At 42.8% G+C, this 14940-nt stretch overlaps 1 protein-coding gene across 1 annotated transcript in view; it reads right to left on the bottom strand.

Annotated features, from left to right (window-relative positions):
* Positions 1-14940, bottom strand: part of Grip1 (glutamate receptor interacting protein 1) — a 361954-nt gene that overhangs the window by 74157 nt on the left and 272857 nt on the right. The window contains exons 8-9 of the mRNA XM_051170528.1: positions 9929-10084; positions 9006-9158 (exon numbers count right to left, since the gene is read on the bottom strand). Coding sequence (XP_051026485.1) covers positions 9006-9158; positions 9929-10084 — 309 coding nt within the window. The remainder of the gene's footprint in view (positions 1-9005; positions 9159-9928; positions 10085-14940) is intronic.

The following is a 14940-nucleotide window of genomic DNA, read 5'->3' as shown; positions in this document are numbered from 1 at the left end:
TCCGCTGAGCTCCAAACTTGGTACTCTTTGGTAATGCCTAGTCAGCTCTCCATCTACTACTCAACTGTCGAAACCCACCAGAAAAAAAAAAAAAAATCAGCTCTAAAGTCCTACTATATTCTACTGTGGCCTAGAGCCCTTTTTTGGATTGTGCCTCCCACCTCCAATTTAATTCCTTAAGGATCTATTTCAAATGTTTCCATCCTTACAAGGGTTAAATGTCATTTCCTATGAGAATAACACGGTTCAGCCATTTAGTGAATGTTGTGTAGACAAGGCCTGTCCCAACCTTGAGTCCCTGTGCTATCAACTGTTCTCTTTCTTTCCTTCTGTCCCACATTTCCCATTTCAAGGTTCATTCTTTCTTATACTGTTTAATTTTCACTCTCGAGTCACAGTCTCCCGTAGTCAAACTTGCAGTCTATGTAGCTGAAGATTATCTCGAAGTCCTGACCTTCCTAGGAGCTCCCACCGCCCAAGTGTTAGAATCACAGGCAAGAGCTGTCACAACCCTTCTTGGTGTTTTTTGATTTTTTCCCCAGCTTTCAGGGATTCTGTGCCGCTGAGAATGCCTCCCTTGCTGCTTTCTTAAGCTTTCCCGCGCCCACTCTCCTAGCTTTTCTGACCTTGCTCTGTAGAATTGTGTGGATTCCGACTCTGTTTTAAATTTATCTTCTTTTACTGCTTGCTAAAGCTGCTCTCACTGAGGACTTTCTGATTACAAAACCAAACAAAACAAACCCCCCCCCAAACCAAAAAACATACAAAAAATATAAATAAAAAACCCACTACTACTAACAACAAAAGCCTACCACCACCACCACCACCAGTGACCTAGTTCACTCTAACCGCTGTTTGGAGCCTGGCTTCGGGAACATTGTCGATTGCTCTTTAGGTGTTGATGAACGTTTGATATTAGTACCTTACTGTATCAGCCCAGGCTGTATCTCTTCCAGCTTCTTGTACACGAGACAGATCCTCAACCTTGGCTCTGTGCTCGCTTCTCTCCACCTTGCCCTCACCTTCCCGTACAACCTCCGCAGCATCGTCTCTCACCTTTCTAGTTTCAGTGATGATTTTTCTTTTCACCACAGAGAACTACAGACACATCTCAGAAGGCTTCAAATTATTCTACAAATTAAGTAAGTAATCTCGACTTTCTCATTGCCTCTGTTATGTCTGTGGAAAAAAAATGATCATGTTTCTAGTCTTCTGGTCTTGAAGTCTAAATGTAGCCTTTGATTCACTCCCCATTGTCTCAAATCAATCAGTTGCCCAGTTTTTGGGAGTTGCAAAGCTTTTTCCACTTTCACTTCCAACACCCTGATTTGGGCTTTTATGTCAGCCACTCAAATACACATATATCTGGGTTCTTCAATTCTCAGTAATTTCTTAATTATATTGTCAAATGACTCCTTTCCTAATGAATTATTTTCCAATATCATTTATTTTCCTTTTGGAGATTATACTTCATTTAGATGCTGCTGAATCAGATAAATGATCAGCAATCATAATTCACCCAAACTTTTCTCCCGTGGAGGCCACTGGGACTGACAGCATAATGGACAGTGCATTAGAGCATTTGATTAAGAGAGATAAAACACTGAAACACCAAACCCTTTCCTCAACAGGCCCATCAGTGTTCTTTACCAGCTGGACTCTAGGTAACATAGTAACACAGACTTCCCTGTGTGTACAAAGGGAGTAGTTCTCAAATCTACTCTTTCCCTGGGTGGTGAATGGCTTAAACTGCCAAGACATGACTTGGGACTAACATGTTAATTTTAGACCATACTTTTTGCTATTAATGACAAAACTACTAGAAAGTTCCATTTCCTAATAGTAAGTGAAAGGTCTCTGAAACTAGGTTCTAGGGGACACAGAGACTGTTGGGGGTAGGTGGTTTATAAGGAAAGTTATTTTATTAACACCATGGACGGACAGATAGACAACAGCATGGCAAGGACTCTGAGAGCTAGGTCCCCTTTTTAAGGTTTTGGAGGAAGAGGCCAGAGTTTGAGGTGGGATCCTACAGCTGGGTTCCCTATCTTCCCATCAGAAAGTGGGGAAGAAGGTGGAGGGGTCAACATGCATAGCCAGCCATCTGTTCCTCTGTCACATAAATCCACCTCTACGGGGTAGAAATCTAGGCACCTGAAGATCTGTTGGCCAGAGGTTTAAGGGCTGTACTCTGTAAGGGGCCCAGACCAGCATCTGCAGGACCATCAGGGCCGTGGCAGGTGCTGTGGTCTGAGCAGCAGTCTGGCCTGGATGCTGGAGTTGCATTCAGGATCTAGAGGGCAGTATTCCTTCCAGTTGTCTCCCACAGGAGAACAAGTGCCGGGGCATCACCTCCTCCGTGGAAGGTTACCTCAGCTCACCTTTATCTGGTTCAATAGCAGTGCTTCTCTCTCTGAACCTTTTGGCAGGTTCACAAAAGCACTTTCCTCCACTTGAGGCCTCAATTTGATGCAGACATCTGGACTACTGAACAAGAGTCAAAAAGTACGTTTGAAGGCTGGCAGGATGGTTCAGTGGTTGAAGGGCCTGGGTTCACTTCCCAGCACCCACAAAGGACAGTTTAGAACCAACCACCTCTAAGTCCAGTTCTAGGGAACTTGACAACCTCCTCTGCAGGTACTCAGTCACATTCACACATGTGCATAAAATAATAAACAATCACATCTTTAAAAAAAAAAAAAAACCCCGCTGTGGTTGGGTTAGCTGTTTCTCATCACCATTAAGAAAGAGCAAGGAGGGCTGGAGAGATGGCTCAACTGTTAAGAGCACTGTCTGCTCTTCCAGAGGCCCTGAGTTCAATTCCCAGCAACCACATGGTGGCTCACAACCATCTATATTGTGATCTGATGCTCTCTTCTGGAATGCAGGTGTAATGTAGACAGAGCACTCATCTACATGAAATAACTAAATAAATAAATCTAAAAAAACAAAAGTGATGGCCCACACCTTTAATCCAAGCATAGGAAGGCAGATGCAGGTGGATCTCTGTGAGTTCAAGTCCAGCCTGGTCTACAGAGGGAGTTTCGGGACAGCCAGGGCTATACAGAGAAGCCCCGTTGTGAAAAAGAAACAAACAACAACAATGATGATGATGAAGAAGGTACGCCAAGCTGAAGAGTAATAGTTGGGCTACATGAGACTAAGTGATGATTCCTCAAAGGAGGATGTGCTGTGTCTGTTTCACTCAGAGAGGATAGGTGGGCAATTCTTTTCAATGTCTGGTAATACATGCAAAGAATTATTCTAGAGGCTCCCTCGAGAGAGATGCTGAGGTGCTCTGGGTTAACAAGGCTATTTAATTTAGCTTTGAAGATACCTTATGCATTGGTATAGTAATTTTGTATCTATAGGAAGTTACAGTTTATAGCTCAAATGCATGATTAGATTAAATAATTTGGGATTTTCCAATTAATTATCAAAGTCCTTTGTAACACTGAGGTCTGTCTTTCCAAAAGAAAAATCTCAATTGGCAGTGAAGTTACTCATTAAATTCTTAGAAAGCACTACATTTGAAAAGGATGAATTATACATGTAAAGGTCAAAAGCCAAAAGAAGACAAAAAAGCCACTAGTGTGACTTAGCGGAGGTTAGCCTGCTTTGTCAGTGTGGCTATCTAGCGAAAGAAAGGTTTTCTCAGCATCTGTCCTGATCCCACTCTACGAGAACAGGGGGATGGAAGGACTCAGAGGATTCAGGAGCCCCACAAGGAGACCATCAAGGCTGGCAGGTCTGGACCTAGGGGGGGCCCTGCCCAAACTGTTGCACCAACCATGGACAATGCATGCAGTAAACCTAGACCTCCCCTGTTCAGATCTAGCTAATGGACAGCTCATACTCCACAGTTGTGTGTGGGGGAGGGGAGGGAAGGGGACTGCCTCTGACATAAATTCTGGTGCCCCAATTTGATCACTTCCCCTTAGTGGGGAGGCCCTGAGGGCACACAGAGGGAGGGGAAATAGACTATATGGATGAGACCTGATAGGCTGTGGTCAGCTGGTAGGGGATGAGGTCCCCTTCTGTCAGAGGTCTAGGGGAGGGGAATAGGGAGGGAGGGTGGGAATGGGAAGATACAAGTGATGGGATAACAAATCAGGATGTAATCTGAATGAATTTAATACATTTTTTTTTAAAAGGTGCTCTCTGTAGTTTGAGATCTGTGTGGCAAATTTTCTACTGTGTGTTCAACATGCCCTTTACTCAGCTGTTTCCATTCACACAGCTGCATCTGTTCAGAGCCCTTCAGGTTTGCAGGGAACAAATGCCTGACTATTTCAGTCTTTCCAACTATGGGGGTGCAGCTGGGGGAGGAGGTGGGAGAAGCCAAAGGTAGTCTATGGTCTTTAAACTCTTAGCCTTTGAATGTTTATTTTTAATGTGTTAATTATAGAGGCCGTGAACTTTATTATCCAGATAGGAAAACCGTTTAAAAGGTTTAGAGAGAAAAAAGCCTGAGGGTTTGTTAGGATAATGTGTTTTTGCTGTTTCCTACTCTATTGGAGACCTCCACCTTGTTGAAGCTCTAGGGCTGAGGGTGGCCCACTGTGGCCTCCATATACTGTGAATCACATGACCCAATTTGGAATGGAGGTGCGGTGGGGGGTGAACAACTCCTCCTCCACAGAGAGCTGACAGGGAGTTGGACAGCCTCTAAGCTGTCTCCTTTCAGACTCAGTCACTCATGTGAGCTTACCATGAGCTGCACTTATCCTCTGTCCTTTTCTTAGGGGCCAGCAGAAAGGATGGTGACAATTGTTAGGTTTCTTCATTTCCTTTCTTTCCTCTCTTTTCCGTGTCACCCTCTCTAGTAGCAAGTGATGGTGGCCAAAGCAGCAAAGGACATTCTGGAAATGTGTTCTGGTTTCTGCTGTTTGCTATAATAGAGATCACCTGGGAACAGGTGGGTCACCCTCTGGCTCTGTCCACGGGGGCAGGAAGGGCCAAGCTAGCTGCACTGTGTAGCCATGCCACTGGACCAGTAGGTTATGGGGTCTCAAAGCAGCCTTGACTTTTGGTGGCTGAAAAAGGGGCAGCCATGGCAGTGGGGAGGGACCTATAAGATTCTAGAAGTAGGACTTTGTTTCCTCTGTGACATAGCTTGGAGCTATTCCTGGGTTCTGTGACTCCACTTAGTGCCTGGAGCCATGGAACTCATCACCCTAGCTGGGAAATGAACACTGAATCTTCTCACTGCCCATAACACACTGTTATAGACTCTATATTTTTCTCTTTGCACATGAGGGTTTTAATATTTATGTGAGAATATTTTGTTCTTTTCTAGCAATGCCCTTACTTTATCCTGGAAATAAATATAAGATTTTTTTTTGGGTTCTGCTTTGTAAACTATGGTCTCATCAACAATACAGCAAAGAGACTTTTTATTATCTTTGTGGCTTTCACAGTAACTCACCATCCATGAATGGTCTGGTTGCTATAGAAACATAACTATTAGAAAATAGACAACAAATGGTGGCCCAGAATGAAGATATAAATAAATCAGGGGAAGAAAACAGGGTATATAGTGAGGATGCTAATAAAGTTTTTATTTTCAGTTACTTGAGGCCTTTACATCTACAATGGCCATAGTAAGCAATAAAATAAAAGAAATTATTACTTCCCCCTCCAAATTGAAATACTATCATTTTTCATGTACTTTAAATGGGAATAGAGGTTCATACCATTTGTGCTCTATTGTTGTGTTAGATATAAATTGTCTGATTTCCCGAGACACTTTTATAAACATCCTGCTACACACGTTGTCATCGGAGCCCTAGTGGCTCCCATCTGGAGCAAACGCGACCTGGAAACTTCTCAACCCAGGTTTCTGTTTATCTTTCTGCTACAGTGGGATGATGCTGTGCTGATTTGAGAATTTATGAGTTGGTGAGAGGAAAGTCAAGCCTCAGCTTTGTTTCCTACTACAAAATTGAAGGTGCACAAATATCAACGTGAGACGGACAGATAGATGTATTAGCACTTACTCACTAGTGACCTTAACAACACAACAAGCCTTGTCTACAAATGGCTAGCCTTCAGAGCAGAAGCACAAACAATAATGAATGGATTGTAATGGCACCGTCCTGCTGAGGGAATATAGCCTCTTTATGTCCATGATGGGCATTGCACATGAAGAGACAATATTTAAAAAAAAAAAACAAAAAACCTATGTACATATACCACTTCAAGCCCTAAAGGCATTGTATAAAAAAACTTAAGGCTTGTGTATTATGGTTAAGTATAATTGTTAGATCATGACCCTGCTCCCTTTAAGATGGTGGTCACTCTAAGATGCCAGATCTTACAGACGGAATAAATAAGGCCTTCACTCCAGATAAGGCTCTCTCTCTCCAACTGGTTATCCAGTGCCAATTGGTCAGCATTATAATTATCCCCACTTTAGCAAAGTCATGGGAAGGTTAAGACACTTGGTCTGTGTCCTGTTAGATTATGTTGGGGTAACAGGCCTTTAGTATGTATGTATCTGGTAGTATGTAGAGTCACGTTTACATTCACTTTTCTGTGTATCTTCAACTGGTCTCTGCCAAGATGAGTTTACTCTAGCCTTAGTTAATAAACAAATGGAAATCTAGCTTTAAAAAAACCTCTAAGTTCATTCTTTAATTTTCTTAATTTTGAATTATTGTTAATTTCAAGTTGGGCCAGTAATTGGTTGGCCATTCCCTCAATATCTATTCTGTCTTTATCCCTACAATTCTCGTAGGCAGGGCGAATTTTGGGTCAAAATTTTTATGGGTACATTGCTGTCTCTCCCCTCCACTGAAAGTCCATCTGGCTGCCTTGCCAGGCCTCATTGGTAAAAAGTATGCTCAGTCCTTCTGCAACTTGATGTGCCAAGGTAGGTTGGTACCCATAGGAAGGGGCTCCCCTTTTCTGAAGAAAATGGGGAAGGGTATGAGGGTGGCTGTGTGTGTGTGTGTGTGTGTGTCTGTGTGTCTGTCTGTTTACCTTTCTATCAGGTGCCCATAGAGGTCAGATGATGGAATAAGATCCCTCTGAAACTGGAGTTACAGATGTCTTTGAGACATCTGACTTGAGTATTGTGAATGGAACACGGGTCCTCTTGCAGAGCAGAGAACATCCTTAGACACTGACTCATCCTACATCCCTGCCAATCTTTACATTTATTGTGGTTTTCTTTGTAAGGAAGGCTATGGGTTCCCAGCACCTGAAGAAGTTTCTTCCTATAGTAGGTGGCAGCTGCTGTGCCTGGTATTAGTGGTGCCGACGGACTCATGAGAGACCTTCTAGGGACAAGAACTTTGTGTACACAAATCAAAGGGCCCAAAGATCCAGCAACCACCCCATCGCTTGTCAGCACCGGCCTTAGGATCCCTGGGATTAACTTTACTGACGTGCCTCCTCTTCATTCCTGTGCTGGACTTAGGAATAGACCTCATCACTCGCACGTTTCTTCATAGGAGTCATGATCACAGCCGACAAAAAGATATAGGCATGAAATGCACTATGATTAGATCTGTCTAGAAATAAGGGAATTTTCTCACCTTAAATGTGAATAAGATGAAAGATGCCCAGCTTCTTTAACAGAAAAGAAATAGTGAGGGGTAACGGGTGTTCCTTCCCTATAGGGGCGCCCAGACATTCTTTCTTCCTATATATATATATAAATCATGCTATCTCAAAAAACAACAGGAAAACACCCTTTGTAGCCTTATTTTGTCTGTATCTGTTTGACAATCTAGCCCAGAAAATATTTTCAAGAATGAGAACTGAAGTCTGTAGACGTTAGGATGCTTTTGTGAACCTCAGTATCCTAGTAACTATCTTAATTCTGTAGTCCTTAATGCCTTCTAAATACGCATCGCTCTATGCCTATATTGCACTGTGGCTCTCAACCGTCATCAGAAAAGCATTGTTGTGCGGCACACGGCAGTTAGTGCAGAAACTCGCAAGTGGTTAAAGTACAGGGGGTGTCTGTACATCTATATCACTCCCAATACACACACACACACACACACACACACACACACACACACACACACACACTCAGGAAACATCAAGGAAGAAGAAGATGATTGATTCTAGGAGCGAGAGGTAGTGGACACTTGCTCAGAGACAGTATTTGCCCAGCATGACAGGTCATTGCACAAAGAAGTCATAGCAGTTGTGGCTTCTCGAATTAGACCTACACAAGAACAAGCCAGTCCACAGCCCACTGAGGCTGTGGGAGGGGCCCAGGAGACTCCACTCCCGGCTGAGGAGCTATTGACAATTGATGCCTGTTACAGAAGTGATGTCAGTCTTCCTTAGGGTGCAGGCCCTGCAGGCTAACCATGCTCCTTTGGATGACTCATGCACATATGGGCAGCATTGCATGAAGTTGGGAGAGGGACATGGAAGAATCCCAAAGTCATCCGAAAAGGAGGTGGAGGAGGTTTATATGACTGAAGTACATTGTAGGCAAGTATGAACTTTTAAAAGGACAAATAAAAATATTATATTAAAAACACGAAATTCATGCAACGGAAGGGATTCTCAGTGGGGTGGCACAATGAGAAAAGTAAAGGTCATTTTGGGGAATGAGAATGTGAAAAGGAGTGTTCACATTTACTGTTTGAAAAAAGGTCAAGAAATAGAATATGTCATTTATTATGTTAGACAAATGTACAAGACTCATACTCATCAAAGAAGGGCAGAGTGATAAGATGTGAGGAACAGATGTTTATGTCTGAAGTCATTCAGGGGAGAAACACATCTCAAAAGACATTCAAAGAGAAAGAAAAAAAAAGTTACTGTAGGCAAAGGTATAGGAAAAGGAAGTTATGAGCTAAATCAGTTGGAAGTGATAGTCAGTGTGTTACCATACAGACTGTGGGTTTCCATCATGGCCCTTCGCCCAGAGCTTCTGGCTACACAGCAACTCTCTAAATTACCTTACCTCTCAGGGCACTCTTCTCTTGAATTTTCTGGACACCAAGTGGATCGCCCTGGTTAGCATTTTCACTTACATGAACTCTTGAAGTCTTTCTTTTTCAGTCTCCTCCTCATCATGGTTCCTCGTGGGCTAGTGGAGTAGAGGCTCCGAGGTAAAGTCCCCATGTTCAGGGAACTCAGGCTGTATGCACTCATCGAGGTAGGAGAGGACGAAGACACCATAGCGGCTGCAAGAGAAGGAAGACTTGGCATGGAACAGTCCCAGCCGGCGGCTGAGCCTGCCACCCTTGCCAACCAGCCTCAACCCAAAGAGACAGATGACACACAGTCACAGTTGGTTAGCATCCCATACCCGGGCAGAGAGCAGGCCCTGGAGCCAGTGCTTTAGAGAGTCTCAGAGTCACACAACTTTGTAAGCTTTGAGGATCGGGATCTCCCCCATAGCACGTGGATACACGCAGACTATGAATTCCGCTTCACACCAAAACAAACAAAGATTAAAACAAAAATTTCTCCATTAAAAACTTAAGACACCAGGTACACAATGTCTTTTTTTTTTTTTTTTTTTTTTTTTTGAGTATTTTCTGACATGGGTGTCTAGTGCGATGCACATACACAGAGATCTGAGACCGCCGTACCCCAATGTTCTGAGTTGTCCCCGCGAGCTGCATAGAAAGCCTTTCGAATATTTACACATTTTCTTCCTTTGTTGTTTCTGTGGTGCTGGGGAGCGTACTCCGGGCCTCACGCATGCGCGGCAAGCCATCTATCAATAAGCAACGTCCCCACCCCTTTCATCGTTTTACACTGAAAAATGCTTCCCATAAGGAAAGAAGACAGACGACCACAAACAGTGGGTGTTAGTACAAAGAAAGCAACGGCGACAACGGAAAGCAGGCAATACCCATGGAGCCAGAGATGTAGTGAGTTAGGGGAAGAAGGCATGAGAAGAAAATAATCCAATGAAAGACGAAGAGGAGAAAGCGTGGAACATTACGAGGGCTGTTTGGAGGAAGCGCTTTCGGGAAGGTCAGGGCTGGCACTCTGCAATGGTCTGGGTGGTGCGTGTTATGGTGATGGTTGGTGTGAAGGCTGCACGGGTTGTTGGCCCAGGAGTCCCAGGGTAGTTGTCTGTCGCTCCTTTGAATTTTCACTGGCCATATGAAGTGATGATGAGGAATAAGGAAAACAAAGAACCAAAAAAAAAAAAAAAAAAAAAAAAAAAAAAAAAAAAAAAAAAAAGAGGAAAAAGTAACTGAATTGCACAAATTAAAAAAAAGAAAAAGAAAACTCGTTAACAAAAATGAAAGCTGTTTGCAAAGGGGAAAAAAAATCTACTTGGCTTGGCTCTTTTCTAAGCGGTCAGCAAAGGAGATGATTAACAGCAGCCACGGAGACTTTTCATCTTCCCCAGAATACTGCATGTCTTCCCCCAGCCCATCCTTTCCCCGTTTAAGATGACTATTGAATCAATTTCTAATCTCCCCCTGCGCTTCACTGCAAACATTAAAAAACATTTTTTTTTTTAACTTAAAAATCATCCCCAGAAAGATCTATGGCCCACGATCAGTAATTAAAGCTTTGCAAATCTTGGTCAGCTAGGAACCCTTCTTTAGAGAAAAAAGAGAGAGGGGAAGGTAAATCATGCTGGCTCGGGATGTGCGTGCTGTAAGGCTCACACTGCACAATTTACTGCCCTGCTGCTTTAATTACGCTGTCCTCCATCACGTGCACCTGATTTCCCTCAATAAACCGTAGTAATCACCTGCCCCATCAGAATCTTTTCTCTTCCCTGACTAATAAGGAGAAAAGTCTCAATACATTTTATGAATTACAAAAAGTTTATTTGTATGAGAAACATTTGGTTTAAGAATACTGTATGTTATTATATTTCGTTAACATGACATAAAATTGTAATGAGTTTAAATTCAAGTTTTGGTGTTCCTTTTGCTTTTGTAAAGAAGAAGAAGAGGAAGAAGAAGAAGAGGAAGAAGAAGAAGAAGAAGAAGAAGAAGAAGAAGAAGAAGAATATTATACTCCCATTGAAAATTTGCTGTTATTAAAATTGACTTTTTTGGGTGGGGGCTGGGTAGAGTGTTGCCTTAGTTTACAGGAACCCTGGGGTTGATACTCGGTGTGCCTAAAACAGGCTTGGTGGTACACACCTACACTCCCAGCACTCAAGAGGTGAGGGCAGAAGAATCAAAAGTTTAAAGTCACCACAGGCTACATGGCGAATACGAGGTCAGCCTGGGCTGTATGAGACCCTATTTTTATTTTTAATTTTCAATTTTAAACTTTATTATGAAAATGTTGCAAGTAAGAATATTCACACGCTGAAAAAAAAGAAAAAGAAAAAGAAAAGAAAAGACTATTCACACTCTGAAATTTAACCCGAATGAAAGATGTTGCCTTCACAACAAGGAAAAATTAGGTTTCTGTCCAGCATTTGGAAAATGAGCAGTATTATTCCCTTGTTACTCTATAGGGACCTTTGTACTGAATGATCTCAGAAGAGTTGAAAACAAATGTGAACTTTGATTTGCTTTCATGATTTTATGCTTAAAAATCTGAATGAGTTGTAGTAGTTATTCATATAAAAGCGTTGAAAGCTTCGAATGCATGCAAATCATTGCTCATTAGGGAAAGGCATGGGAGAGCATCCTGCCCCTTCTCATCCTCTCTGGAGAGAGTCACAGCAAAAGCCCTGGTGTGAGGCTGACCTGGGCTGCACGGTCTTTCCCCTTCTCTTTGACCTTGCCAGCTTGGCAGCCTCCATTTCCTCACAGTCAATGGATCATGAAAGCATCTCTTCCTGCTGTGGAAATTATGCACATACGGCGATCAGCATGGTGCTGATCCACAGAATTCAAGCAAATGAGCTATGAGTAACGGATTCGATCTTCCCCACTGTTCCATCTACTCGCCCACAACAAAATGTCCCTAAAGGAAATAGATGTGATCTGTGTCAACAAATTTCACTCCCTTGACACTTGGGTTTTAGATTTGTAAAAAATCTGTAAAAGTAACCATTTCCAAGCCGCTACAATCTGGAAGTGGTCCTGTCTTTCCACAGGAGTAGCAGGCTTGAGCTTCCTGTGTCTACATGCTCCCTCAAGTGTCAGCCACACGTTTCCTCCTAGACCACCGCTCTACCACCACGCTTGGCCCTCTGCTTGACATCATCTGCCTTCCTGTATCCATAACATATCTAGGGTGAACGTTCCAATGTCTGTGTTTGATCACCACACTCCTGTGTCCATCGCTTCTGTTGTGAGGCAAATCAGACAGTTTCTTCTTCTTCTTCTTCTTCTTCTTCTTCTTCTTCTTCTTCTTCTTCTTCTTCTTCTTCTTCTTCTTCTTCTTCTTCTCTTCTTCTTCTTTTCTCTCTCTCTCTCTCTCTTATTCACTATCTTTTTTTTTTTTTTTTTTTAAATCTTTCAGCCACAATGGCCTTATGTCTCTTAGGACATGTCAGCCACCTTCCTTCTTTCACCATGGCTTCTGCACTCACTTGGCTCCCTCCACTGTTTGTATGGCTAGCTCCTCCTTCTCATTTAGGCCTTAGCTCTGGTGCACTCTCTGCCGAGGAACTACCGCTGACCTTACTGGTTGAAGTGGCTTCTGATGCACGTTGTCTCATTAACTGTTTTGTACCCTGCCTATTCCTTATTGTCGTCTGAAATGGCCCTGCCATCCACTGCACATTAATGGTCTCTTTATGCTACCACACACAGTCTCTAACAATAGGGATCTACTTGTCTTACTTCCTAGAGACATTAGTGGGTTTTTTTTGTTTTTGTTTTTTGCTTTTTTCTTCATCATCCTTGTTTTTCATTGTTGCACATCGGACACCTTGTAGCAAGATGTAGTTATTGCTGGTTCTAGCTAATCTACAATTATAGCTACTCTGTTGTCCTCTGAACAAGGTATTGTCCATGCTTGTAATGAAACCAGACTAGGGTGAGCGGACTTCAGAATCCCACAGCCGTTTCAGAGCACTGAGTACTCTGAAAACTACTGAGCATTTATTAGAACCATCATGCCAAATTAATGAACCCAGAAAAGGAAGCTATTGCTGACCACCTATTGTGAGCTTATCCCCATGGCAGTTGGTGTAGGCAGGTGAAAGGAGGTCGTAAACTTGATCTTGGCCTTTAACTATGATCAGGGACTAAGTCTTTAAATATGCACAGTGATTATGAGGTAAATAATATAGATGATGCAGAATGGATTCATGACTGATGAAGGCCTTTTGCAAAAGGTCTTATAAACTAACATAGGACAGAGAGCCCAGTTGGTGCCCTTTTAGAATATGTACTCCCAGTCTCTTATGTTTTAGAATGGAAAACCTGACACTCATATATTAAAAAGCATTCAAGGAGATTAATAATAAAATGCTACACATTGGACATGCTCTTGCCTTTTGCACAGGAAACTCACAGGCACAGTCTGACTTAGTTGTGCAATGATTGCATTCTATGTTCGCTGAGTTCTTCCTGCACCCCAGGAGCTGTGCTACCGGCCTTTTCATGGGGGCCATCTCAGATGCTGCTGCTTAAGGTGGTCTGATGAAGTGAGCATTACTAAAGCCCATACTTTACAGATGAAGAACTTGGGGTGCAGAGTAGTTGGGCTGCATTCTCGAGATCTCAAGCTACCAAGAACGAAATTTCTGGAAGCCTGGCTCACAGCCACTGCACGACACTGCCTCTTCCTATAGAGGCTCCCAACGCCTTTGCTCCAGGTGAGAAAACCAAGTGACACTATGATGTTCCCAGGCTCTGCCCTGTGGCCTTGCTGCCGCGGTCTCACACATCTATGGCCTAGAAGGCATTGCCTTTTCTTTTCCTGTGTGTGCTCTCTTGCCCTGCCAGGAAGTCTGAGGAAATGAGTGACAGCTAGTCTGGTGGTTATTCTTGAAGATCATAGACTGGAATATTTTCCTGCGTTGAACAAACGAAAACCCAGTGACCCTGGCCACACTGACTTTCCTAGAGCCCCTTTTCCTTCAATAGAGCTTGTTTCCCAAGGTTCTGTAGTGGGACAATTTCAACCATGAAGAAAGCTAATATTGTCCTTTTTATTGTGGTGCTTGGACTACTACTCAGGGCCTTTCACATGCTGAGGCAGGCACACTCCTTCTGAGCCACGCAGCTCTCTCTCCCTGAAAAGGCCACCGTTGCTAGTGTTGTGAATATACCGCTGTCTACCAGGGAAAGCCTTACTGCAATCTCATCCTGAGCTGGTTTTTCCACAGGACTCTGCAGTCACCATGGTGAATGCTCTGTTGGTAACTGAATTTGGAAAGTGTTGGCTCTTCATGATTTTATGAGATGAGACACAGTGCTCAGGCACTACAGCCTAGAAAAAGCAATCAGAACTTATATTTTGGAAAAAATTGTGAAAATATGTCAAATTCCACTAATGCAAAAATAGAAGCTTGAGAATTGACAAGCAACCCCACATTCTCTTTTTAATCATTTTCCCCTCAGGACTGAGATGTAATTATGTTTAAGTGCCACTATTTATGTCTTTTTAGAAAGTCTGCTTTTAATGTAACACACAGGGGAGATGCTAATATGCTAAATAAGGGAGACAGTCAGCCCTAGACTGCCAGCCTCCTACCTTATGAACATAAATGACGTCAGCACTTCCAGGAAAAAAAAAAAAAAAAAAACCAACTGTTCTTGCTCCATACAGCTCAGCATATAAATTCTTCATCATTTCAAATTATCTTGGCAGGTAAAAATTTTTTAATATTTCATGAGTTGGGAACCATTTGAACTAGTTAGGATTTGCATGCAGCACAAATAGAGTAAAATAATGAGGTTGTTTTTAAAGAAATAACATTTTGAAAGGGTTCGTTTATATTTCTTACTGCTTCCAGACATGAGGTGCATCTTCTCGGAGGAGTACAGCACACAGTCTTCTGTGCCTCAAGTGTGACAATATCAGAGATATCAAATACAAAGAAGACAAGCACATAGGTTTGGACATCTCTCAAGG

This window comes from Acomys russatus, chromosome 28, assembly GCF_903995435.1.
Source record: "Acomys russatus chromosome 28, mAcoRus1.1, whole genome shotgun sequence".
NCBI classification, from domain to species: Eukaryota; Metazoa; Chordata; class Mammalia; order Rodentia; family Muridae; genus Acomys; species Acomys russatus.
Note: the sequence above shows the minus strand (reverse complement) of the source record. Positions and strands in the feature narration are given on the sequence as shown.